At 42.2% G+C, this 26,239-nt stretch overlaps 2 protein-coding genes across 4 annotated transcripts in view; both read left to right on the plus strand.

Moving 5' to 3' along the window:
- The window catches only part of LOC109427791 (tektin-3), a 59,145-nt gene that overhangs the window by 22,297 nt on the left and 10,609 nt on the right, over positions 1-26,239 (plus strand). For all 3 annotated transcript variants that reach the window (XM_029873973.2, XM_029873974.2, XM_029873975.2), the window contains exons 2-4: positions 122-949; positions 12,447-12,556; positions 12,889-13,060. In XM_029873973.2, the coding sequence (XP_029729833.1) occupies positions 122-949; positions 12,447-12,556; positions 12,889-13,060 (1,110 nt within the window). The remainder of the gene's footprint in view (positions 1-121; positions 950-12,446; positions 12,557-12,888; positions 13,061-26,239) is intronic.
- On the plus strand, positions 13,146-17,100 carry LOC134285222 (uncharacterized). Its single transcript, XM_062845621.1, has 2 exons — positions 13,146-14,507; positions 14,566-17,100. Exon 2 carries the CDS (start codon positions 14,639-14,641, stop codon positions 17,084-17,086), a length of 2,448 nt encoding a protein of 815 aa, XP_062701605.1. The 5' UTR covers positions 13,146-14,507; positions 14,566-14,638; the 3' UTR covers positions 17,087-17,100.

Consider the following 26,239-nt stretch of genomic DNA (forward strand, 5'->3'; position numbering starts at 1 on the left):
ATTCTACTTTGGTGTACCGGCAACTAGAATAGACATGTTTATGTTTTAGGTTTTTCAAGATTTAACTACCCCGAACTACGTATATCGCATAAGTAACATCATTTCATTTCCTTCTTTATAGCCTTGGAGTTCCACCACCCATGCAACCCACAACATGGAGCAGATTTCCGGTCCACCGGCCCGGACCGGAACTTGCTATCAAACGCCCCGCTCACACCCGTGGCGCCCGACCATGGGCTACGAGGCGGTCCAAGTAACACCACTGCACGAGCAACCAATAACCAATGCACTTGTAGCGTCTTCCTATTCACCGTCAGCAATGTGTTCCGATCCGGTTACCTTTCCAAACCTGGTCACCGGTTTCGAACGAAATCCGCAACATGCAGCCCGGGCCGCACTCTATACTCGCTACACGCCAAACGAGTGGACCACTTCAAACGTGACAACTTATGCCGAGGCGGATAAAAACCGAAATTATGCCGAAAAAGTCCGCTCGGAAGCCGTCCGTCTCATGCGGGAAACGGACGAAAAAACGTCTCAGGGCCAACGCGATGCAGCGCGACGACTGGGAGAACGCATCACGGATATTACCTTTTGGCGGAACGAGCTAACAACCGAGCTAGAAAAACTAATTGCCGAGTCTGCTCAGCTGACGGACACCAAACGCAACGTGCAGAAGGCACTGCAAGACCTGGAGCCTCCTCTGCACATAGCACAGGAATGCCTCTACCATCGCGAGGGACGGAAGAGCATAGAGCTGGTGCATGACCACGTGGAAAAAAGTTTGCTCGTTGAAGTGGATAACTTGCGATCCTGCCAGGAGAAGCTGTCTCAATTATTGGCTCGTATCACCAAGCAATTGGCAGATTGTCGAGCGGCACAACATTCACTGGAGGATGACATCAGTCACAAGGAATCGGCACTGGGAATCGACTCTTTGTGCCATCAGGTTAGTTGCAGTAGCAAGACTAGTATAGCAAGAGGTTTCACACACAAAACATCAATAGTGGATAATATGTCTGGGACACGGTTGTATGGGAAAAAAATAAAAATTACATGTTAAACAGCGAAGCCTTGCTATTCGGTTTTCAGCACTAGCGAAGCCAGGATCCTGATATGGGGGGGCAGTGATAGTTTTTTTATCGGAATTTTATTGGTCGTTTCCTGCCAAATTCTTATCACTTTTTCATGTTTTCCAATTTGTCTTTTGTCTATTTTACTTTTTGTCCTATTCGACCTTTTGACCTTTTGGGTTTTTGGCAATTCAACCTTTCGTCCTTCGACCTTCTGCCCTACAGCCCAGTGACAATTTGGCGTATTCAATATTATAATCATTTAGCGGAAGACATATTAAAGGAGCTCGAATCATCGGAAAGAAGCTCAGTTCATAATTTGGTGGCACTATGTCTGCAATTATAGTTGGCTCATGATTTTCGAAATTTTGAGCGTCCCCAAATTCAACATGTTCTGCTTTGTAAGAAAAATCTCCTTTCCAGTATGAAGAAAACTTTTATTCCACCTTCCTGAATATAACGAAATGATTTGTCGAACTATTCTGCACCCTCATAAACAGTAGGTAATAATTCATGTGAATATAACAATTTATTCTATACGAAAAAAATCATGTACACTTCCATGAATCCAGAGATTCCATCAGATATTCCTCCGAGTAATGTAAATTTTCGAGGGAATCTTTCTGAAATTCGTCCTGCGAGGTCTTCTGAAATTCTTCTAAATATTTTTTAAAAGTTCCTTGAGAATACTACGAAAATGTATGTAAGGTTTCCTCCAGGAGTGTAAATGACAAAAAACACTTTACAGTAAATGAGGTTTAAAATTTTTCACCTCTTTGTTTTCCCATGCAAAATGTATGAAGTTTAAAACTAACCCAATTTTCTACGATTTATTGTAACTTTTGAAATCTGAAGATTTTTTTATATGCTCAGTTAAAAATCGAGAAAATGGCCACTTTCACCTCTTTTCATCTGGGCCCCTCATGTACTCTTTCAAAAAATGTACCAAGGACCCATTAAGAAATTTTTCAGATCGTTTGATTGCAATTGCGACTGCCACGCCGAAAATCACCCCAGGTGTCCAGATATCTCAGTCAAAAGCTGCCTCCAAAAGAAAAAAAAAATTTTCCGTTCTCTCTAATATTTATTTGACAAAGATTGTTAGAAGCGAACTTTTGCCCCGCATTACTCTTAGCTGTGTTAGAATAGTTTCAAATTTTTTAGTAAGCTATGTAAAGTAATTCTAGGGATAAATGTTTAATGCAATTTTATTATTGCATTTATGATTTGATTTTAACCGAAAAAAAACTTTACATTTAAAACAATTTTTTTATTTTTCTTGCACTGATAACACAATCAGTTATCAATTTGCTATCATCGATAGCAGGAATTGTTTTCAATTTTCTGTAACAATTATATTTTTCTGCTCTTATTTTCGATGTTTCAACCGTTAAAACGACCAAAACGTCAACAACCTGAGATATTAAAATTTGCAAAATCACAACATCAAAATTAGTTTTCATTTTGCTAACAGACTATGCTCGGGAATACAGATGATTTTTTTTTGAAAATGTTGACAATGACACGACACATGATTAACGAATACTCAAAAAAAATTGGTTGAGAACTTTTTCTTGTAGTCACCGCATCGACGTTTTAGGGGAAACAAGTTTCCGAGATGATCGCGTTTGAAGTTTCAAGTTTACACTACTTGCCGTAACAATTTATTTCGAACTTCTTTTTTGGTTTACGCAAAATTGAGACTACTAACAATGCCTGGTATTTTTTTGCTTTAACAACAATTTGGGAGCCATTCTACCGTGTCCATCACAGTTGTCCTATGTTCCAAAACAGCTAACTAAGAAAGACTTAAAACGCGTTTCAGCATTGTTTCCTTCTCTACGGACAAGTGTAACAAAAACACAAAATGAATCCATCAGCATAGCGTTGGAATCAGAATTTATCATCGAAGTATGAACGCAAAGTTTCATAAACATTCAATTTACTTTGATTTTTTAAAGAAAAACTCTGGTGAGACTGTAATGCCGATAAATCTAGCAATTTTCTAGATTTTCTCGGCATAAGCTGTCCCATGTCATGCGATATGTTCAGTATAAGCTGTCCCATGTTGTAATTTTCATTATAAGCTGTTCTATGTCGAGTTTTGCAGCATAAGCTGTCCCATATTGAGTTTTACAAATGATATCAGGATTTCCGGAAATTGTTCAGGATTTCCTCAGAGAAGCTCGGATAGCCTTTTATGCGTATAAATTGAATATGGGATAGCTTTTGAGAAAAAATAAATAAACATGGGACAGCTTATGCTGCAAAATTAATCATGGGACTGCTTAGGGGCCGTCCATATACCACGTGGACAGCTTGGATCTATCTCTTATCGTTTTGTTGCAATTTTGATTTAAACATCGCATTTCAGATCATAAATTTGCAACTGTCATGGAAAGCACCTTTTTGCGCATGGTGCCGCACATTTAAATCAAAATTGCAAGAAAACGATAAAAGCTGGTTTGGTGTCAAAGAACGAACTGTAGAGTGTAACAGGGGCAACAACATTGCCAAAGAAAGAATTTTAATTCATTACGCATGTTTCAAAGATAATTGACAAAACACATTAACTCTCCAACGCCCAGTGTCACCTCTAGGTGACACCTGTTTTGTTTTGATTGTTAAAAATCGAATCCTTCATCAAATCTTTTGCAACTGGTTTTAAATGAAAGCTATACTAGTCTATTTTGATTTTTGGCGGAAGTGGTCCAGGTCAATCCGGAGTGGCCACCGGGAATCGACTACAAGCAAAATAAGGCAATTTTCTATAACCTGTCATAACACAAAGACGAAATAACATTATGATTCAAACTAAACGTCATTTATATTGGCTTCAGATGTGCTTCAATTTTATCTGGTGTAGTTGAAAGTTTTTTACAGTATGTTCTCAATAATCCGATTTTATCAGTTTTGGAAAATTTTCGTTAGGTAAATTGACTGAGCAAAATATTGAAACTGATTCAACATATTAACTGCAGGAAGCGATGCATATTGAATGTAGGATGTATAGAAAAATCATAAATGGTCACTGCCGCTATGGTTCTGGTACCTGGAATCGATTCCAGGAGCCCCCAAATAGTACCTAACGTGTTTTCAGTCAAACAGCAGTGATTATATTCAATTGTTAAGTGCAAAAAAGCCAAAACAATTTTATTTCGTTTCTAATTAGCTGGCACAGTGCAAGAATGCACCATGGACTAGCATGGCCAGTAACATGGCCAATATGATACCCGCCGGAAGATCCGAAACATCCGTAAAAGTGGTCAATTCATAAAAAACGTACTAGAGCGTCGCGATTTTTTCTAAACTGATTTGTTTCAATAACCTACGGATGAAATCATGTTTGTGACTGGTTTGTAAGCCTGTGTGGTCACTGAATAGGCCTTCGGGATACCCGGAACATCCGTAAAAATGACCAAACCATTAAAATTGTGTCGTAGTTTTTTCCAAGCTCGTTTGTTTTAGCAACCAAAAGTTGAAATCTATATTATGACTGATTCAAAATATGGAGTGGCCACTGGATGGACCTTCGGGTTATCTGGAACATCCGTAGAAGGGTCAACTCATAAAAATTGTGCTAGGTCGTTGCAGTTTTTTTTTCAAACTCATTTGTTTCAGCAATCTAAGAATGAAACCACTATTGCGATTAGTTTGTAACATAGAGTGACCACTGGATGGGCCTTTTGGGTATCCAAAACATCCGTAAAAGTGGACGATTCATGAAAGTTGTGCCAGATTACCGCGTTTTTTTTTACCGAACTTATTTGTTTCAGCAATTTAAGATTGAAATCAATGTTGCGAATGATTTATAAATCGGAAAGACCACTGGATAAACCTTTGGTTTATCTAGAAAATTCGTGGGCTTCGTGGCCGTGCGGCTAGAGGCGTCAGTCATCTAGACGTTTCGTAAGCCTAGGAGTGTGGGTTCGATTCCCGCTCCAGTCGGGGAAAACTTTTCGTCAATCGGAAAATTCTCCACTGGGCCACTGGGTGTTATGTGTGTTGTCCGTTGTCATATGTTAGTGCTTGTTCAGTCTGTACAACCTCTGGTTGAAGACGGTGTAGTGTCTTTTTTTTTTCTTATCTAGAAAATTCGCGAAAGTGGTCAATTCATAGAAAAATATGCTAGGGTGCCACGGGTTTTGCTGGTTTTGAAGACCCCCTACCCCCTCCGTAACGCTTTTTTTGTATGAAAGTCCTAAGGATGAAATCATTTCTGTGATTGCTTTGTAAGTCAGAGGACCCATTTGATGGACCCTTTGGGTATCTGAAACATCCGTAGAAGTGGTCAATTCATGAAAATTGTGCAAGAGCGTCGCGACTTTTTCCAAACATATTTGTTTCAATAATCTAAGAATAAAATCACTTTTGTGAGAAATTTGTAAATCAAAGTGGCCAAGTGGGTTATCGGGAACATCCGTAAAAATAGTCCATATATGAAAATTGTGCTAGAGCGCCACGATATTTTTCAAACTCAATTGTTTTAGTAATCTAAGGAAGGAAACAATGTTCCGTCTGATTTATTAGTGACCCCTGTGGCTTGTGATATATTATATCACTAGGTGGAACATTTGTAAACATTTAAAAAACGATCAAAAGCACATTTGAATTTGTACTTGGTGGGTGTTTCGACTCATAAACTTGTGACCACTGTACTTGTTTGGTCCTCAGAGAATTCGGAATATCCGTAAACATCCGTAAACAGGTAATTCAATAATAAATTACTAGAATATCCTGATTCTTTTCAAATTGATTTGTTCCAACAATTCACACCATGACGAGTACATAATTGATCAGATAGTCGCATAGTTGAATTACTGACAAACCCATGGACATTATCAGTTACTTTTTGTGCATTTCATAAAAGAAGGAACATCTTTCACGAGACAATGGCTTTGACATTTTTCATCATTATTTTTATTTCAACGATCAATCTCCCACCAATTCGAAACTAAGTTCGGGGCCTCGTAGTCGTGAGGCTAGTGTCACCAAGTCTTTATTCGTATAGTGCTGATGAGCGTAGTTTTTTTTTCACTTTACTGTTATAACGAGGTGACTAACCGGATAAAAATTTAACTAGCTGAAGTCTGAAAATTTAAACAATTAAATTTTAAAATACAGTCATAGCACACTCATGGGTCACCCACAATTATGGCTCGGTTCCATTTGAATAGCATGGCGAACTGACTGACTAATAACTGTTACAAAGTGACCCATAATTTTGCAATGACTGTTGTATTCGTTATAACGAATCGCATAAGCATAATTTCTTATTCATGGTATTTGTTTAGCTTTTTTTTATCAAATTTATTCGTCATCACACAAGCAACAAGTTTGCCGAGAACACCATAATGATAAGTGGTAACATTTTTTTTGCTTTTGATTTTTTTTTGTATTGATTCATTTTAATTGTCAAAATTCAACCTATCTGTGTTTTTTGTATCAATAGTTAACATCGAATTTTTTCAATAATTTTTGAAGATAAAAATGTGGAGAAATATCTGAGATTTGGGAATCTAAAGTTGACTACATAGTTTGTAAGGGAAAACGGCTTTTATGCATTTCTATTGTCCGATACTATAGTGAAAATGTAGTCTACGTTATGTTTGATAAAATAAATACATAAATAAAATTACTTAAGTCGGTTCAAAAGCGTATCGGTCAAACGAACCGGTTCTTCCGATCATTTAGTTTTGTCGTATGAACAATTACAAAAAAAATACATCAGAGAACTTCAACGTTTCTCATAAGTACTAGACAATAGTATATTTTGACCGGTTCATAACTAGATTGTTTGATTGATTGATTTGTCTTTATGAAAGAGACTCTCAGCCCTTGGCTGGTTTGTCCCTACCAACTAGATTGGTATTACCAGCCAGTTTGCAAAATCATTTAGTCTCGTATATCTATCATTCTTCAAAAATATTATTTTTTTTTAATTTACACAGCATAAGTGGACCATTTTTTTTCTTTTCAAAAGTTTATCGGATTAGCGAACCGGTTTTCCTTATCACTGTTTTGGTCCTATGTTTAATCATTCCTTAAAATAAATCATGAAACTTCAACGGTTATCAAGCGGGAAAGCAAAATTATTTTACCGGTTCATCATTTATTATTTTGATGAACCGGTTCCCAAAATCATGTTTTCTTGTCGAATGGTCATCCATTTATTATCGTAATACCCAAATATTAAAATAATACTAGTGGGATAAATTTCTTGATTTTACCGGTTCAAAAATGAACCATTTTAGTGAACCGGTTTTTCAAATCACTTATTTCATTACTTTTCTGGAAGGTCAGCCATGAAAAGTAATAAAACTTCAACTATCGTCAAGCGAGATAATTTAATTATTTTCGCCGGTTAAAAATTTAATCGGTTAAACGAACCGGTTCAACAAATAATGTATTCTCCACTCTTTCATCATCATAATATGTAGAAAATCAGCATAATACCAGTTTCACGAAATTATTGATTTTACCGGTTCAAAAGTGAACCGGTTGAGAAAACCGGTTCACACAAACACATATTTTACACAAGTGCTCAATCTCCCATGAGAATAAATTATAAAAACTGAACGATTCCTAATCGGGACTATAAAATATTTTTTACCGGTTCAAAAGTGAACCGGTAAAATGAACCGGTTCGGTGAAATGAACATTTCTATTGTATAATTCATCTCCCACTCAAAAAAATCTGTTATCTCCATTGGTTCCTTTTTGGGCGTTGGAGGGTTAAAAATACACTATTTTTAGCTATTTTGCTCTAGAAAACTTCGATCGAAAGATGCCATTTGATAGAAAATTCAATAATCTTTCGAATAAGGGTCAAAAAACTTCGATAAGTTTGACCATTTTCAAGTTATTGCCAGTTAAGGCAATAAGAGTCAAAAACATGGGAAGTTCAATAACTACGTAACGGTTGAGATTTGACCATATGCGTAGAACAATTTTTTTCACCATTTAGGCCGGAACAAATCTCATTTTCTTCTTTTGTCACTTTGCTTGTTGACTCGTCAAGGGGGGGATGATAAATAATAAATGTATTTCATCAAAAATTACCCAAACAATTAGGCAAAATCGTCAAACTCATCGGATTTGTTAAGAAATTTTCTCGATGACTCTTATTTCACTTTAAAATTTTTAAATTTCCTAAATAATTTATTTGCGTCCCCCCTCAAAATGTCGAATTCAGACAAACAATTTCCGAGGGGGGGGGGGTGACATGAGGGAAAATCGAAATTTGTGTCAGCCTTATGGTCCTCTATCACCCTTTAAAAAGTTTGCACTCAGGAACCTAACACCCTGTATAGAGTAGAGTGGGGCAAAAGTTCGAGTGGGGCAAGAGTTTCTTTTGAAGTTTTTGAGCTCAATTCAAATTATTTCTTTCGGGTGTCAAGGTTATTCGAAGCCTTTTTGGAAAAGAGTCTTTCACTCCAAAAATTATGAAAATTGATCAATATTTCGAAAATTTATGACAAAATGATGGTTTTTGATCAAAAAATTGTAATATACGATGGTCCTTCCAACGCATGGATTGGAATTGTAAAGAAATCAAACTCGGTCTTTTATTTTGGGGCGTAACTAGGTATGTTTTGAAGATGCTTTAGCATGTATAACTTTTTGCAAAAAAGATTTGGAAATCAATTTCACACATAGTGGGACAAAAGTTCGAATTGTGGGGCAAAACTTCGAGTCATGTGGCAACTTTAAGTAAAAACTTAAAATTGAAAAAAAAATGTTGTTTTATCTGAATTTGGCTGAAAACTACTCATTTTTGGTGTAGTAAACTTAACCCTGATTTGGGTAAAATCCAGATCGAACTTTAAAGTGTATTCCAGTTCCAACATCAAATATTAATTCGTTTTAGGTATTCCTATTACTATAGAGTCCAAATATTGCTACGGTTAGCAAAATTCCACAAACACTAGATTCGAACTTTTGCCCCAGTGGTGGGGCAAGAGTTCAAATAAGACGCACACATACAAAAAGTGTTGTAACTCAAAATTGAAAAGACATTTGGCGTAACTTTGTTCAGAAAAATTTTAGCTAATGGATGGAAGAATCACCACACGGTATTCACTTATTTTTATCCGCTGTGATTTTTTCAAAATAATTGTATTTCCAACTAAGGTCGAACTTTTGCCCTTACTCTACAAACGAAACAAATTATGTCGCATTATTGATGAGATTCTCTTCAACAGTTCTTTCATACATTTTATTTTATTATACATTGTCTTTTGATTGTAAGTTACTTCTTCAAGGAAAAAAATCATGGTATTGATTTACAGACTAATTTGTTTTAAATTATGAGAATGTCTAATTAGGTACTTAGTTTTCTTCATCGAGGGATATTGTGGAGATTTGAAATAGATTGTAGACCATGCAAATGTTGGTGTTCCAATCAGAAAATTTTCATTGTTGTTCTGTATGAATTTCTCGAAGTTTCATATAAAATTTTTAAACTACTTCAAAGTTTCAAAATACATGTAGGGATTTGCAGGCTTATCTCAAAAACTTTTTTTTTTAGGTTCCTTTAAAATTTAAGATGTTTCTAATGGACATTAAAGTTTAAACCTCATCATTACAATATAGTTGCTTAAATCTTGTTTTTTTGTAAGAATCTAAGAATAATCTTACCTCAACAAAAATCTAAGATTTAAAATTACCTTGTCTCAACAAAACAATCAGACAATCAACAAACATTCTAAAAAACACCGTCTTCAACCAGAGGTTGTACAGACTGAACATTGAAGAATCACTAACATTAGACAATGGACATCACATGAAACACACCCAGCGAAGAATTTTCCGTTTCCCGATTTTTTTTCACCAACTCGAGTGGGAATCGAACCCGCACTCTCACAAACATAAAGCTGAATTAAAAACAATGTTGAAAACACGTTAGTACCTATTTTGTGCTACTTGTTTGTATTCTATGTAAAGCTACAGAAGATTTGTATTTTATAAAGTTTTCAATTATATTTAAGACATTGTTTAAGAAGAAAAAAAAAACAATATAAGAATAACTTTTCAAAATCACTTTTTCCATTTATTTTAGAAATGTAAAAAAAAACTGTTTTCGGATGTCCACCTGGACAGGGGCCGTCCATATACCACGTGGACAGAAAATTCATGGTTTTTGACCCCCTCCCCCCTCCCCGTGGACAAGCGTGGACTTTTCATTGACCCCTACCCCCCTCCCCCAATGTCCACGTGGACATCAGAAAAAAAGTGTTTTTTTTTCATATAAAATAAATGGAAAAAGTGATTTTGAAAAAGTTTTTTTTTAATATTGATTTTTTTTTCGTAAACAATGTCTTTTATATAATTGGAAATTTAATGAAATACAAATATTTTTTAGCTTTACCTACATATAATACAAACAAGTAGCACAAAATAGGTACCTACAAGTTTTCAACATTGTTTTTAATTCAGCTTAATGTTTGTGAATGTGTGGGTTCGATTCTTGCTCCAGTTGGTGAAAAATTTTCGTCAAACGGAAAAATATTCACTGGGGTTTTTCGTGTGATGTCCATCGCCTAATGTTAGTGATTGTTCAATGTTTTGTCTGTACATATAGCCTCTGTTTGAAGACGGTGTTTTTTAGAATGTTTGTTCAATCTATGATTGTCTGATTGTTTTGTTGAGATAAAGTAATTTTAAATCTTAGATTTTTGTTGAGATAAGATTATATTTCTTAGGTTCTAACAAAAAACAAGATTTACAGCAACTACATCTATTGCTGAGGTTTAGACTTTAATATCCATTCAAAACATCTTAAATTTTACAGGAACGTACAAAAAGTCTTTGAGATAAGCCTTGCAGGCTTATCCCTACATGTATTTTGAAACTTTGAAGTAGTTTAAAAAATTGATATGAAACTTCGAAAAATACATTCAGAACTTCAATGAAAATTGTCTGACTGAAACATCAACATTTGCATGGTCTACACTCTATTTTAAATCACCAGAATATTCCTCGATGAAGAAAACTGAGTAATTATAAATTTTGATAATTTAAAACAAATTATTCTGTGAATTAATACCATGATTTTTTTCCTAACAATGTATAATAAAATAGAATGAATGAAAGAACTGTTAAAGAGAATCTCATCAATAATGCGACATAATTTGTTCCGCTTGTAGATTCTTGTTATGAAATTTATATGTCAATGTTGTCCACGTGGACATTTGACGAACCCCCACCCCCCTCTCCGTGGACAAGCGTGGACTTTTCGCTAACCCCCTCCCCCCTCCAAGCTGTCCACGTGGTATATGGACGGCCCCACATTGGAGAGGGGGGGTAGGGGAACGTTCAAAAATTACGTCCAACATTTGGGGGAGGGGGGGGGTCGGGTCTACAAAAGTGTGACACTACGTGTATTCGGTATAGGGAAAATGCGTGACAGAGGGGGGAGGGGGGGTCTAGAAATCCCAAAAATTGATGGACGTAATATTTGAATCTTCCCTAGGGGTTAATGAAAAAAACACGCTTGTCCACGGGGAGAGGGGGGGGGGGTTCAAAAACCATGAAGTTTCTGTCCACAGTATACAAATTTATGCAATGGCAGGCAAAGAAAGCCCTTCAATTAATAACTGTGGAAGTGCTCAAAGAACACTAAGTTGAAGAGAGGCAGGCCAAGTTCCAGTGGGGTACGTAGAGACATAAAGAAAAGAGAAAAAGTATAGTTTTTTTTTCACAATGACCAATACCAATATGGACTTTATCAGAAACTTATAGAATCGTAAATTCTTAAATTCTAATCTGATATGCAATAATAGCTCAAAAACACATGAATACATAAAGCCTACCCATAAGATCTAAATGACTTAGAGTTTGGTCTAATGGAAGGGCATTTAAATTAAAAATTGTCACGCAAACATTGTAGAGAAGCTTAAAATACATCAATCCGATTTTATGTAATCGCACAAATCAGCTTTTGAAATCATCATTTATAAGTTAAAATAATAATGAATCACACTAACGGCTAGATTCAACAACGAATGCATATCATAAATTAGTTTAGTAAGCTTACGGTGGTTCTTTAATCTGCTTTACCACTTGATTGCCACAGAAGTGTTTCCCGGTCAGGTATACATACTGTGATAGAACGATAGAACTTCCGCCGCATGACCGCCATCAAGCAACCGTTGATTCGTGGTGGTGGTTTTGCTAAAATCAGTTGGAATTATTGCCAGGATAGATACCTATATGGGGCCTAGCAGCATGTAACGACCAATAAATCTGCCACCGAATCTGTGCATCAGCATCAACCAACCCGGCACCACCATACACTACACGGGGAAAGTTATGCCTTTACAACTAATCAAAGTCTCGCTAATTTATCTCTCTCGTCTGTCTCGTTTACAGCTGAATAACTACAGCCGCGGGATTAATTACTACGGTGGTATTGAAAAATATGATCCGACCGTTAGTACGCCCGGCACGTGGTCCGGCTCGAGCAGCACACGCATTAACAAGTAATTAATTTGCTACCTTTTCCTCTTTTGCCACCATCGCATCGGTGAGAATGGGCTGATTTATTGTAGGCAATGCACCAATTGAAACGGATTCGCACTTATATCCGCACCACCGACTGGCCACTTTGTAGTGGTTTGTTACCACAGAACTTTTTTTTTATCATTCACATTGCAGCGTAGGATAATCTGGCCTGTAATTGCGTTATTTTACGAGGCTATGTTTAAAGAGATTATTAATCAAACACCGGTTGTTCACTTTTTTTTCTGCACCATCCTTAACATCCATTCCGAGCGTGTAAAATTAATCATGTGAATCCACTCCAATCCCCAAGCTCACATTCGGAACGATCGAAATCCTGCCAGCTGCGAAGCGATGCGGAATCGCTGATCAACGCCGTGGCCACTTCCGTTTGGGACTGCTGGAGCAACACCAACAACGCATTCAACAATCGGTCGTCGGAAATGTTGGAGGCGAAGAGCAAAATGCAACTGCACTTGCATAAGGTAAATTCAAATATTTATATGATATAAACACTTAACCCTAGTAGGATGTTGGGGTCAATATGACCCAGACAGGCACGCTGGTGTGGAACGCAGAAGGGAAAATCCACTTTGCGCTGCGATGTTCTTTTCAGACAATTAGGATATTGTTAAAAGCACACTTTCTCCTAACCAACCAAAACTAGGATTTCAAGTATATTAGAGAACAATCAATTAAGTTTCGCGGCGTATTCACGTTTTATTTGTTTTCAAAAACTATTTTATATTCAAATTCAAGTCACGCTACAGCTCATACAGTGCACAGTGGGATAAAATGGTATAAAACGCGAATAAATTCAATATCTCTGCTCGGAGTGGATGGATTCGAATGAATTTTTGACACTAACTGTAAAAATATCTACAGTTTCAGATAAGGTGGGTGTCATTCGCGGCACGATGCTGGAAATCAGTGTATTTAGCTCGTTTTACCCCACTCTCTCTATCACACACCTTTTTGAGAAAATCCTCGTCTATCCCCGACTGGCGCGCAAAATAAATGACTTTGTTAGCGACGCAGCCCCGTGTTTGGCAACTCTGCCGAATACTGATCGTTCCTGTACAACGGAGACAGCGAGGATGGATGCACTGAAAGGCGGCTTGCAGTAATGACAAGCATAAAAATGTTTTTAAATTTACCATGGCAAAACATGATCATCGACCCAGCAACGCTTCTTGTGTGCGTTTTGTTTCTTCTCACATCAACTGGTTCGATAGCCGAGTGGTAGCGTGCGAGCCTGGTGATGTAAAGGTTCTTGGTTCGAATCCGGTTGCCAACAGACACTTTTTTAAATTGAAAATCGGGTTCATGGTAAAATTGAAAACATAATTCTGTTGAATTGAAACGAAACTCAGTCTGCACAAATTTAGTGGCGTTGTGTATTTAAGTTGACCCTCAGAATAGTAATTTTCACCGCAAGCCGCCGTTCAGTGTGGTAGACTTCGGAGACAACAATAGAATATAAATGCGTATAGATGGTGATGTTGCACATGCTCTCATTGTGAAATTAATTAGTGAAATTCTAATTTAGAATTGATTAGATTATCGCTTTAGAGGTGTGGATAGAGTGCTGATTGTGGGTGTATCAGATAGTGTAATTTTTGAGTGGATTGAAGATATGCTTGGAGTCGAAAAGTGGGCCAAGTATTGATAGGTTGGACTGTATAATTATGCTTGTGAACCCAATATGCTTAAGATTGAACTCTTTCCCTATAGCAATCCTAGGAGCCAAAATTACCCGTAAATTGAATCGCAAATCAGCTTGCGAGCTGGCTGGAATTGAGTATGACACTATATTTTGTATTAAGCTATGATGGACCTTCAATTGTATTCTTATAATCCATTTTAGACTGAGCAAGCAGCAATCACTCGATTTGTTCGCGGAAGAAATTGTAACTAGGGTGAACCGAATTTGTAAGACTGAATTATACACGATGAATTAGAATGCAAACTGATACGAATATATTTTCAGCTTTAAGCGTTATGCTCTAAAGAGTCGGCCTTATTCTTTCCCGAACAAAAATCTTAAAGAAATTCGGCACAGAATGTCGAATTCAACTTCTGAAGCTGAAGGCTCCGATGGCTACAAGTGCGCTGGATGTGATCGACCCGACACCGCCGACGACATCGTACAGTGTGACAAATGCACTGCTTGGTGGCATTTTTCATGCGCTAAGGTCGATGACTCTGTAGCCAACCAAACCAATTGGATATGCGTCAAATGTTTATCTCCGCCACCACCACCTCGATCGGTATCGATTAGAACGACGTCGTCAAACCGAAGAGCCCTGCTGGATATTAGCCTACAGCGACTGGCAGAGGAGAAAGAGTTGCGGAAAAAAGAGCTCGCAATAGAGAAGGAGTTTATGAAGGCTAAGTACGATCTCATGGAGCAGTGTGCGCTAGACGAGGAAGCTGAGACTCGCAGCGTGCGTAGCCGTATAGAGCGAATTGAATCCCGCGAACGAGAGAAACATGTACACGATTGGGTAGGGCAGGTAGCAGCGTCGCTCCAAGAGAGCAGATCGCTCACCGACCCGAAGATCCCCTCTATCGCCCATGACCCTTCAACGAACCCCACCAACCGCTCGCCGAACGAGGAAGAAGGTGCTGTAGGCACAACAAAAACAAACGCCGATCCCAATCGTTCTCTGCCGACCATTATTTCGCTGGATCAAACTGATGACGTCATTAACGACAAGTTGGGTGAGGTGAATGAACTTGATCTAAACAAGCATCCACCGAAGCGCGCAGTTGTTGTTAGACGGAGCCAAAAAGGACGCGAAGAAAGGGTGACCAAGGCAGTTCCATCCGACTTGCAGCTTCTGAAATCACAGCTGCAGAGGCAACAGGAAGCATCAAAGGTTGACCGTCAGGCCCTGCAAGATCTCCAAGAAGAGCTGCGAAAATGTCAGCTACAGCTACAGCAGCGTCAACCGCCACCGGTGGCCGAAGCGCTATGGCCACTTCGAGACGTATCAAAAGGAGCAATTCCTAGGACTACTTCGTCAATTCCTACTAGGCCAGTACCAGTGGAGATTCCGGATCACCAGTTCACTGCAGTTCCAGCTAGAGTAGCCGGAAATCCAGTTCCCGTTTGTGACACTCGCGAGTGCAGTTGGACAAACCCATTCCAACCGGAAGGTTCCGGAATACGTGAACAATCGCGAATGAATTTCGCACGATCAACGGATATTGGTCAAGCCAGTACTCCGCAGCAACAGCAATCAGGTGCTCAAGCACCGGCGGTAGATCCGTTGTTTCTGGAAGTGCGTCGACCGTCACCAGAACAGCTCGCGGCCAGACAGGTGATGCCCAGAGATCTTCCTGATTTCTATGGCGATCCAAAAGATTGGTCGTTATTTATTAGTAATTTCCGCAACAGTACTTCGGCTTGTGGGTTCAGTAGGGTCGAAAACCGGGCACGACTCCAGCGTTGCCTAAAAGGCAATGCATTAAAATCGGTACGGTACAAATTGCTGAATCCGGACACTGTTCCGGAGGTAATCCACACGCTTCAAACGCTGTATGGACGGCCCGAAGTTATAATTAGTAAGCTGATTAGAACCGTTCGGGAGGCCCCTTCACCGAAATCAGAACGTTTGGAAACCCTGATAGATTTCGGCATGGCTGTCAGGAACCTGGTCAGCCACCTTATCGCCGCAGACCAGCGTAATCATCTCTCCAATCCTGTTCGACTACAAGAACTGGTGGAGAAACTGCCCTCCGGTGTGAAGATGCAGTGGGCTCAGCAATTGATCCAGTTCCCAGATGCGAACCTGCAAACCTTCAGCACCTTTATGTCAGCCGTGGTGGAATCGGTGAGCAAGGTAGTTTTGTACACCGGTAATCAAAGCTACAGACCAGAGAAGCCAAACTCCAAGGAAAAGGGATATTTTCACTCGCATGTGGAAACTGCCGATATTGCGCGATCGGCTCAACGCAAAAATGAAGCTTTTAGAGCCTGTCCGGTCTGTGAAAAGGGCAATCACCGTGTCAAGGACTGCGAATCGTTCCAGAAAAGTAGCGTCGATAGTCGGTGGAAAACTATCTCTGCCTTGAAACTTTGTCGCTGTTGCTTAGGCCAACACGGGCGAAGACCGTGTAGGAGTTCAGCTAAATGCGAAGTCGATGGATGTCAGTATCGTCACCATCCCATGCTACACGCTTCGACGCCGGCGAGAACAGGAAACTCTTTGTCCACTGAAGCAACGGAAAATCACACATACCATCACTGTGGGCAATCCGTACTTTTTCGCATAATTCCGGTAACAGTACGAGGTCCGTCGAATTCCATTGATACCTTCGCCTTCCTGGACGAGGGTTCGTCGGCCACTTTGGTGAAAAATGGTCTAGCAAAGCAGTTAGATCTACAAGGCCCCGTAATCCCTCTGTGCTTAAAATGGACTGCCGATATTACACGCTCCGAAGACAGCTCGCAAATCGTCTCACTTGACATCTCCGAGTTAGGCTGCCAGGAAAGATATCGCTGAACAATGCCAGAACCGTTGAGTGCCTGAATCTGCCTACGCAAACGCTCTTCTTTGAGGAACTCCAAGAAAAGTACCAGCACCTAGCAGGATTACCGGTCCGCAGCTATAAGAAGGCGATTCCTCAACTCTTGATTGGCCTGCGAAATCTATCTCTAGCAGTTCCGCAGAAGATCGTACAGGGAACTGGAGGTCCTATAGCTACAAAAACGCGGGTAGGCTGGTGTGTATACGGAAGCCTGTCAGAGGATCATGATACGAAGCACTTCAGTTACCACATTTGCGAATGTGACACGAAGAGACTGGATAACCTGATTCGCGAGTACTTCGACGCAGAAGACACGGGACTACGTACGACGAAAGCACTGGAATCGGACGACGTGCGGAGAGCACGACGTATCCTCGAAGAAACCACTCGTAGGGACGGAAACGGCTTCGCAACAGGTCTGCTGTGGAAATTTAACCATATCGAGCTTCCCGATAGTTTTCCAATGGCCCTACAACGGTTGAAGTGCTTGGAGAGACGTATGTCGCGTGACCCGGGCCTCAAGGAAAATTTGTACAGGCAATTGCAGGAATATCAAGACAAGGGTTATGCCCATCCTGCCACGGAAGCGGAACTGAACGAAACCGATCCCAGACGTATATGGTACCTTCCGTTGGGTGCTGTTGTAAACCCCAAGAAACCATCCAAGGTACGGATAACTTGGAACGCGGCAGCAAAAGTCGACGGAGTTTCGCTGAACACATTCCTGCTCCCGGGCCCGACCTTCTGGTTCCATTACCTGCCGTTCTATTCCGATACCGCCAGTATCCGGTGGCCATCTGCGGTGACATTAAGGAAATGTTTCACCAAATCCGTGTCATCGCAGATGACCGAAATGCCCAGCGTTTCCTTTGGCGTGACTCCGCTGAAGAATCTCCAAAAATATTCGTGATGGATGTCCTAACTTTCGGATCAGCGAGCTCCCCTTCGTCAGCACAATTTGTAAAAAACCGGAACGCGAAGGACCATGAAACCCAGTTTCCCAAGGCGGCAGAGGCGATCATAAAACGTCATTATGTCGACGATTACCTCGACAGTTTCGAGGACGAGGCGGAAGCGAAAATCGTTGCTGAAGAAGTTCGTCATGTACATTCAAATGGCGGATTCGAGATTCGAAATTGGTCGAGCAACAGTATGGCAGTCCTGCAACATCTAGGCAAAACACCGAAGGCTACCACGAAAAACTTGACAGCAGTGGGTTCCGGTGAATCCGAAAAGGTGCTCGGCATGCTCTGGGTGACAGAAATCGACACGCTGTGTTTCTTAACGAAGTTCAGGGCGGAAATAGAGGAACTCTTCCGCTCAAAAGCTGTTCCCACGAAACGGCAAATACTGAAAACCGTAATGAGCCTTTTCGATCCGCTCGGGCTTCTTGCGTCTTTCCTTGTGCATGGCAAAATCATCATGCAGGACGTATGGCGAAGCGGAATAAACTAGGACGAACGCGTAGGTGACGATATTGAACAGCGGTGGCGGAAATGGATCGAGCTATTTGATCAAGTTGCGAAGATACAGATACCTCGGTGCTACTTCAAGGCTGCCAGCTCAGAGCGGTATGGCACACTGCAAGCACATCTTTTCGTCGACGCCAGCGAGGCGGCGTATTCTGCTGTAGTATACTTCAGGATCGTCGATGCGGAAGGACATCCGCAATGCTCAATTGTAACTGCAAAAACTAAGGTTGCGCCGATAAAATATGCTTCCATTCCACGTTTGGAACTGATGGCAGCCGTTTTGGGTGCACGTTTGCTGACATTCGTAGACATTCGTTCCTATGCACCAGCGCTTCTGCTGGTCAGATTCTAAAACCGTTTTGGCCTGGCTTCGTTCTGATCATCGCAGATACTCACAGTTCGTAGCTTGTCGTGTTGGAGTAGTGTGCGGTAGTTCGGCAGCAGCAAAGCATCGCGCGCTGGTTTTGCTAGAATTTTTCGGATTTTTCCCCTTTTCTCTGCGGGCTCCGACGACGGGGCGCCAAGCAGTCAGTAGTGTGCGGTAGTTCGGCAGCAGCAAAGCATCGCGCGCTGGTTTTGCTAGAATTTTTCGGATTTTTCCCCTTTTCTCTGCGGGCTCCGACGACGGGGCGCCAAGCAGTCAGTAGTGTGCGGTAGTTCGGCAGCAGCAAAGCATCGCGCGCTGGCTTTGCTAGAATTTTTCGGATTTTTCCCCTTTTCTCTGCGGGCTCCGACGACGGGGCGCCAAGCAGTCAGTAGTGTGCGGTAGTTCGGCAGCAGCAAAGCATCGCGCGCTGGTTTTGCTAGAATTTTTCGGATTTTTCCCCTTTTCTCTGCGGGCTCCGACGACGGGACGCAAAGCAGTCAGTAGTGTGCGGTAGTTCTAGTTCGGCAGCAGCAAAGATTTTTGCGATTTTTTCCCTTTTCTCTGTGAGCTCCGACGACGGGACGCCAAGCAGTCAGTAGTGTGCGGTAGTTCGGCAGCAGCAAAGCATCGCGCGCTGGCTTTGCTAGAATTTTTCGGATTTTTCCCCTTTTCTCTGCGGGCTCCGACGACGGGACGCCAAGCAGTCAGTAGTGTGCGGTAGTTCTAGTTCGGCAGCAGCAAAGCATCGCGCGCTGGCTTTGCTAGATTTTTGCGATTTTTTCTCTTTTCTCTGTGAGCTCCGACGACGGGACGCCAAGCAGTCAGTAGTGTGCGGTAGTTCGGCAGCAGCAAAGCATCGCGCGCTGGTTTTGCTAGAATTTTTCGGATTTTTCCCCTTTTCTCTGCGGGCTCCGACGACGGGGCGCCAAGCAGTCAGTAGCGTGCGGTAGTTCGGCAGCAGCAAAGCATCGCGCGCTGGTTTTGCTAGAATTTTTCGGATTTTTCCCCTTTTCTCTGCGGGCTCCGACGACGGGGCGCCAAGCAGTCAGTAGTGTGCGGTAGTTCTAGTTCGGCAGCAGCAAAGCATCGCGCGCTGGCTTTGAAAAGTGTACAGGCCGCGTTTTCATTCGGTCGTCGTCGTCGTCGTCTATTTGACTGCTCATCTTCGTACGGGGCGATTTAGTGAGTTTTTGGAGGCAAAGTGTACAGGCCGCGTTTTCATTCGGTCGTCGTCGTCGTCTATTTGACTGCTCATCTTCGTACGGGGCGATTTATGATACGATAAATGCAACATCAACATTTTTTGCGATTTTAGTCAACAGACATTGAAATGTTCGTCACGTCAAGTGTCGGCCCAAGTTCCAAAGCCACGTTGGTTCAAATCACTTTATTTTCTCTTTCGTTAATTTTCGCACTTCGAAAACTATCTGAATGGTTCGTCATCTTCGATGTCGGCATGTGTTTTGTTTTAGTCCAAATGAAAATAAGTGGTTTGATATTAATAGGGTTGCATGAATCACTCCACTTACCAAAGTGAACTCATATCATGCGCCCTTTCCCCTCCCCACTAACAAAAAGTCCTTCCCATGACAGACGTGGAGACGCAGAGGTGATCTCGGTCTTTAGTAAGCAATGCACGTCATAATAACATTCCTTTCCTTCCTCGATGACCGTAAGGACGTGGCCGGCGCCGTTATTGACCTAATAAAGTTTGGAATTCTCGAAGATGCACATTGAGGACGGTAAGCTACTCCCAAGCTCCGTCTGTTGGTTCCTTGTGCAACTTCGATTGTTCTGGTCAATCACGGAGTAGCAACTACGAATAGTACGGTCATCTATGCTCATGCTCATGCTCATGCTCATGTCGTGTTGGAGTAGTACTCTCGTTGTCATCGGAAAGCGAATGGAGATGGATCCCTAGCAGACTCAACATCGCCGACGAGGCCACAAAGTGGGGGAAGGGGCCCTGTTTCGATGAAGAAAGCCGTTGGATACAAGGACCGGAGTTTTTGGGCTTGCCGGAGCAGCATTGGCCGAAACCGAAAACGCCGATTAGCTTAACAGACGAAGAACTTCGTCCATGCCACATGTATCACGAAATACTATCGCCTCTCGTCGATTTCGAACGGTTCTCCAATTGGAATAGACTACTTCGTGCAGTAGCTTACGTTTTCCATATTTTCACCGTATACAAGGCCCGAAAAACGAGCTCTGTCGTGGAGAAAGGACCAACTCACGATGAACTGAAGGCAGCGGAAGTTCTAATCTGGAGGATGGTGCAGTGGACCGTCTATTCGGACGAAGTTTCTGTTATGATGAAAAACCAAAGCTTCCGGAAAACCAGCGCCGTTCACTGGATAAGACAAGCCCCCTCTACAAGCTAACTCCCATGCTAGACGAGTTCGGGGTCATGCGCATTGACAGCCGCACTGGAGTGGCACGCGTGGAAGAATACGACCTCAAGTACCCGATTATACTTCCACAGAAGCATCATGTCACCTATTTGATCATCAACAACTACCACAGGAAGTACCTACATGGTAACACGGAGACGATTGTCAATGAGCTCCGGCAAAAATACTACATTCCACGGATTCGAGTAGTTGTGAGGACCGTGTCAAGGAGCTGCCAGTGGTGCAAAGTCTATAAGGCACAACCGGCCGTTCCCAAAATGGGTCCATTGCCCGAAGCGCGACTGTCACCAGGGGTGCGACCTTTCAGTTATGTCGGGATCGACTACTTTGGCCCTCTTCTCGTCAAGGTAGGTCGATCCAATGCAAAACGGTGGGTTTGTCTCATTACATGCTTGACTATTCGTGCAGTGCACGTTGAGGTCGCCTATGACCTATCGACTCAGTCCTGCATAGCCTGCATACGCAGGTTTGTGTGTCGCCGAGGAGCACCGTTGGAGATATACTCCGATAATGGACGCAATTTTGTCGGGGCAGATGGAGTTCTGAGAGAGCAGATGAAGCGCATCGATGAAGCGGCAGCAGCAACGTTTACTAATACGAAAACGAGGTGGTACTTCATACCCCCTTCGGCCCCGCATATGGGGGGCTCATGGGAGCGTCTTGTACGCTCTATTAAGACGGCATTAACCAGTGTACCACAGGACAGGAAACTCGACGATGAAGCACTGGTAACATACCTGGCAGAAGCAGAGTCAATCGTCAATTCCCGTCCCCTAACTTATTTGCCGCTAGATGCTCCAGAACAAGAGGCGCTCACGCCCAATCATTTTTTGTTGGGTAGTTCAAGTGGCGTGAAACAACCCTCGAGAGAGATAGGCTGTCCCAACCAAGTACTCCGCAAGACTTGGGATACCCTACAGGCAAACTTGGACCATTTTTGGAAACGCTGGATTCGGGAGTATCTCCCTACGCTAACACGGCGTACAAAATGGTTCGGGGAGGTCAAGGCCGTTGAGTCAGGAGACTTAGTGGTCATAATCGAAGATACGAGACGCAACGGATGGACTCGAGGACGAATTTTAGATGTGGTGAGAGGTCGTGATGGCAGAGTTCGTCAAGCCGTTGTCCAGACATCGAGCGGAGTTTTTAGAAGGCCGGTTAGCAAACTGGCAGTGCTGGATGTCGCTGGAGTCAGTAAAGCTGAGATGAATACTCATCCTTACGGGGAGGGGGATGTTAGCGACGCAGCCCCGTGTTTGGCAACTCTTCCGAATACTGATCGTTCCTGTACAACGGAGACAGCGAGGACGGATGGTAGACTTCGGAGACAACAATAGAATATAAATGCGTATAGTTGGTGATGTTGCACATGCTATCATTGTAAAATTAATTAGTGAAATTCTAATTTAGAATTGATTAGATTATCGCTTTAGAGGTGTGGATAGAGTGCTGATTGTGGGTGTATCAGATAGTGTAATTTTTGAGTGGATTGAAGATATGCTTGGAGTCGAAAAGTGGGCCAAGTATTGATAGGTTGGACTGTATAATTATGCTTGTGAACCCAATATGCTTAAGATTGAACTCTTTCCCTATAGCAGTCCTAGGAGCCAAAATTACCCGTAAATTGAATCGCAAATCAGCTTGTGAGCTGGCTGGAATTGAGTATATTTTGTATTAAGCTATGATGGACCTTCAATTGTATTCTTATAATCCATTTTAGACTGAGCAAGCAGCAATCACTCGATTTGTTCGCGGAAGAAATTGTAACTAGGGTGAACCGAATTTGTAAGACTGAATTATACACGATGAATTAGAATGCAAACTGATACGAATATATTTTCAGCTTTAAGCGTTATGCTCTAAAGAGTCGGCCTTATTCTTTCCCGAACAGACTTATTCAGCTCGTATTTGTGTAAAAACTTCCTTAATATCGGGAATTTAACATAGGGTTGGTCCTGCTCTTATCGATTGCGTTTCACTCTGGGCGGAGATATATGTGAAATTTCAAAGAAATAGGGGATATCGGGGTTATTTGAAGATATTTCAATTTTTAAGGCCGTGCGGTGAGCAAAATCTGCTCCATTTGATACTACGGAAGTTTTACACAAACACGACTTAAATAAACCATTTATTTTGCACTTCAGGAATTTTCGAAAAAGGTGAAAAAGTGAGAGAGTTGGGCAAAACGAGCTAAATGCATTGACTTCCAGCATCGTGCGGCAAATGGCACTCTCCTTATCTGCAACTATATAGAATTTTACAGTTTGTGTCAAAAATTTGTAACGTGAAGTGTACACTAGGAAGGCAACAGTGGATTACGGAACTCAAAACTAACTGTTCCGGTAGCTCGCACCAATCCCATATGACTACCACGACATTGGGGCGCCCCTCGGAGAAACGTCATAGTGACAACTGAAGTTGTCACTGTTAACTGATAGCAGTAGATGTCAAAGAATGAGAAGAGGAAAAATGATGTGATGCTCGATAGTGTATGAAGTGAACTGCATTTGTTATTTCATTAAAAAGCTTTATTTTCTTATTTTCAATAGCTAAAAATAGTAAGTGAACCTAGAATTATATGAATTCGATAAAACTAATCCTAACTACCTTTGATTAGGTGGCAATCAGCCTACGAAAAGTGGATTTTCTCTCGTCAGTGAGCATAGGTTGTAGAGTTGAGGTTATAAAAACGTGAGTTGCCTGAATTTAATGAAAATGAATTTGTAATCTTGATGAAAAATAATTATACTTTATAGCATTCTACATCTGTTCTGTTGCTCATATAAGCTTGTTGGGTTCATTGAGTGGGTGAAAAAGAGACCGATGTAAGTAAATGTACTCCTCATAGACCTTTAAGTATATGTATTAATAAAACCATGTAGCTTTTAGCTCTCACACACGTTACACACAAACGAAGGTGTTTGCTCAGGAGACTTCTCGAAACCCCCCCACCCAACAATTCTAAAAGATCGTACGAGATGTCGAGAAGTACGAAAGGCTCACGGAAAGTGAAAAACCACTGCCAGGCTTGTGGAGCAGCGGATACCGACCGGATGGTTAGTTGCTGCCACTGCGGTTCTTGGTGGCATTTCGAGTGCGTGGGCGTCAACGACAGCATTGCCGAGCTCGACAGAGTGTTTAACTGTCCGAAATGCCAGAAACCCTCCACTCAAGTACCGGTGGACAAAGCACCAAGCAGGAAAGCGGGAAGTGTAAGTTCTGCGTGCTCCAGCAGGGCGTCCAGGGCGCGCTTAGAACTGGAGAAACTCGAAGCACAGAAAGCTCTCGCAGTGAAGCGCCTGGAGCTACAGCGACGAGAGCAAGATCGGAAGCATAAGGAGGCGGAGTTGCTATTTCAGCAAAAGAAGGCGGAAGACGAGGCAGCCCTCGAGCAACTGCAGCTGCAGCTAGAGGAGACCGTGATGAACGAGTCATTCCGGCTGCGGGATATAATCGCCCAGGAGGGTGGTGATGACGAGGATATAAGGAGCGTTGGATCGGTGGAAAGTTCATCCAGCAAGGTTCGGCGATGGAGAGCGTTGAATTCGACGATGGCAGCCTCGACGGAGCAGGCTCCGACTGTCCCTACGATCAGCGAAACGACGACAACGACCACAACAACACCAGCTAGGCAGGACGGCGAGCAGCAACCAACTAGCAAACAGGGAGTTCTTGAAGTGGCGTTGGCAGGTATTTCATTAGGGCAGTCAGCAATGGAGCCAACGTTAGGAGGTTTGATAGGTCGAACAGAAAGCACTATTCTATCGACAACTAGTAGGAACTGTACGAATATTTGCCAAATTCCCCCTGCTCCCTTAGGGCCTAGTGTAAGCAGTCTCAGGACCACCCTAGAGCATTCGAATCCTAGCACTCCTAATTTTCCCACTGTCTCGAACGTTGGTGCATCCTTGCCTTTCAATCGGTCCTTGATGGGTATTCAGTCACGCGGTGTACATTCCGATAATCCGTGTGGCCAAGTTTCCGCGCAGTTCATTCGAACAAACGAAGTGAATCGAAGTAGTGTTGATCGAAATAGTGTTGATCGAAATAGTGGTGTGGTGACTGTAGCTGATCTACTCGGAGGTTTGCATCCCAGGCAACCAATACCTGCTGAATTCGAGCCAGGACAACCGGGTCTACAACAACCGCCAGCGAGAGATCCAGAATTGCAGCGTAGAGATCCAGAACAACGGTCACAGCATGGACAACCACACCCACAGGTGCTACCGGTGTACTACGGACCAACACCCCAGCAGTTAGCGGCGAGACACGTTATGACCAAGGAGTTGCCGACCTTTTCCGGAAATCCGGAGGATTGGCCACTGTTTATTAGTGCATACGCAAACTCTACTCAGGCGTGTGGGTTTTCCGACTCGGAACCTAGCACTCGGAAACCTAGCAAGACTGCAGCGGTGCCTTAAAGGACATGCCTTGGAATCAGTCCGGAGTCGACTGCTTTTACCGGCGAGTGTCCCACACGTACTTGCTACATTGGAGACGTTGTATGGCCGACCGGAGCTGTTGATACATGCGTTACTGCAAAAGATCAGAGGAGTTCCAGCGCCGAAGCAGGACCGACTAGATACGCTGATTGGATTCGGTATGGCAGTGCAAAATCTTAGCGACCATTTAGAAGCCGGAAGACACGAAGCGCATCTCAACAACCCGATGCTATTGTTCGAGTTGGTAGAAAAGCTTCCGGCGCACATGAAGCTGGACTGGTCGCTGTACAAGCAAAGATGTGGAGAAGTGAATATCCGTTCTTTCGCTCAGTACATGGAGACGTTAGTACGCGCAGCAACCGACGTCACACTGCAGTACGATCCAAAACAGCAACCCCGACTGTTGAAAGAGAAGATCGGCAAGGATAAGAAT

Source organism: Aedes albopictus, chromosome 1 (genome assembly GCF_035046485.1).
Source record: "Aedes albopictus strain Foshan chromosome 1, AalbF5, whole genome shotgun sequence".
NCBI lineage: Eukaryota > Metazoa > Arthropoda > Insecta > Diptera > Culicidae > Aedes > Aedes albopictus.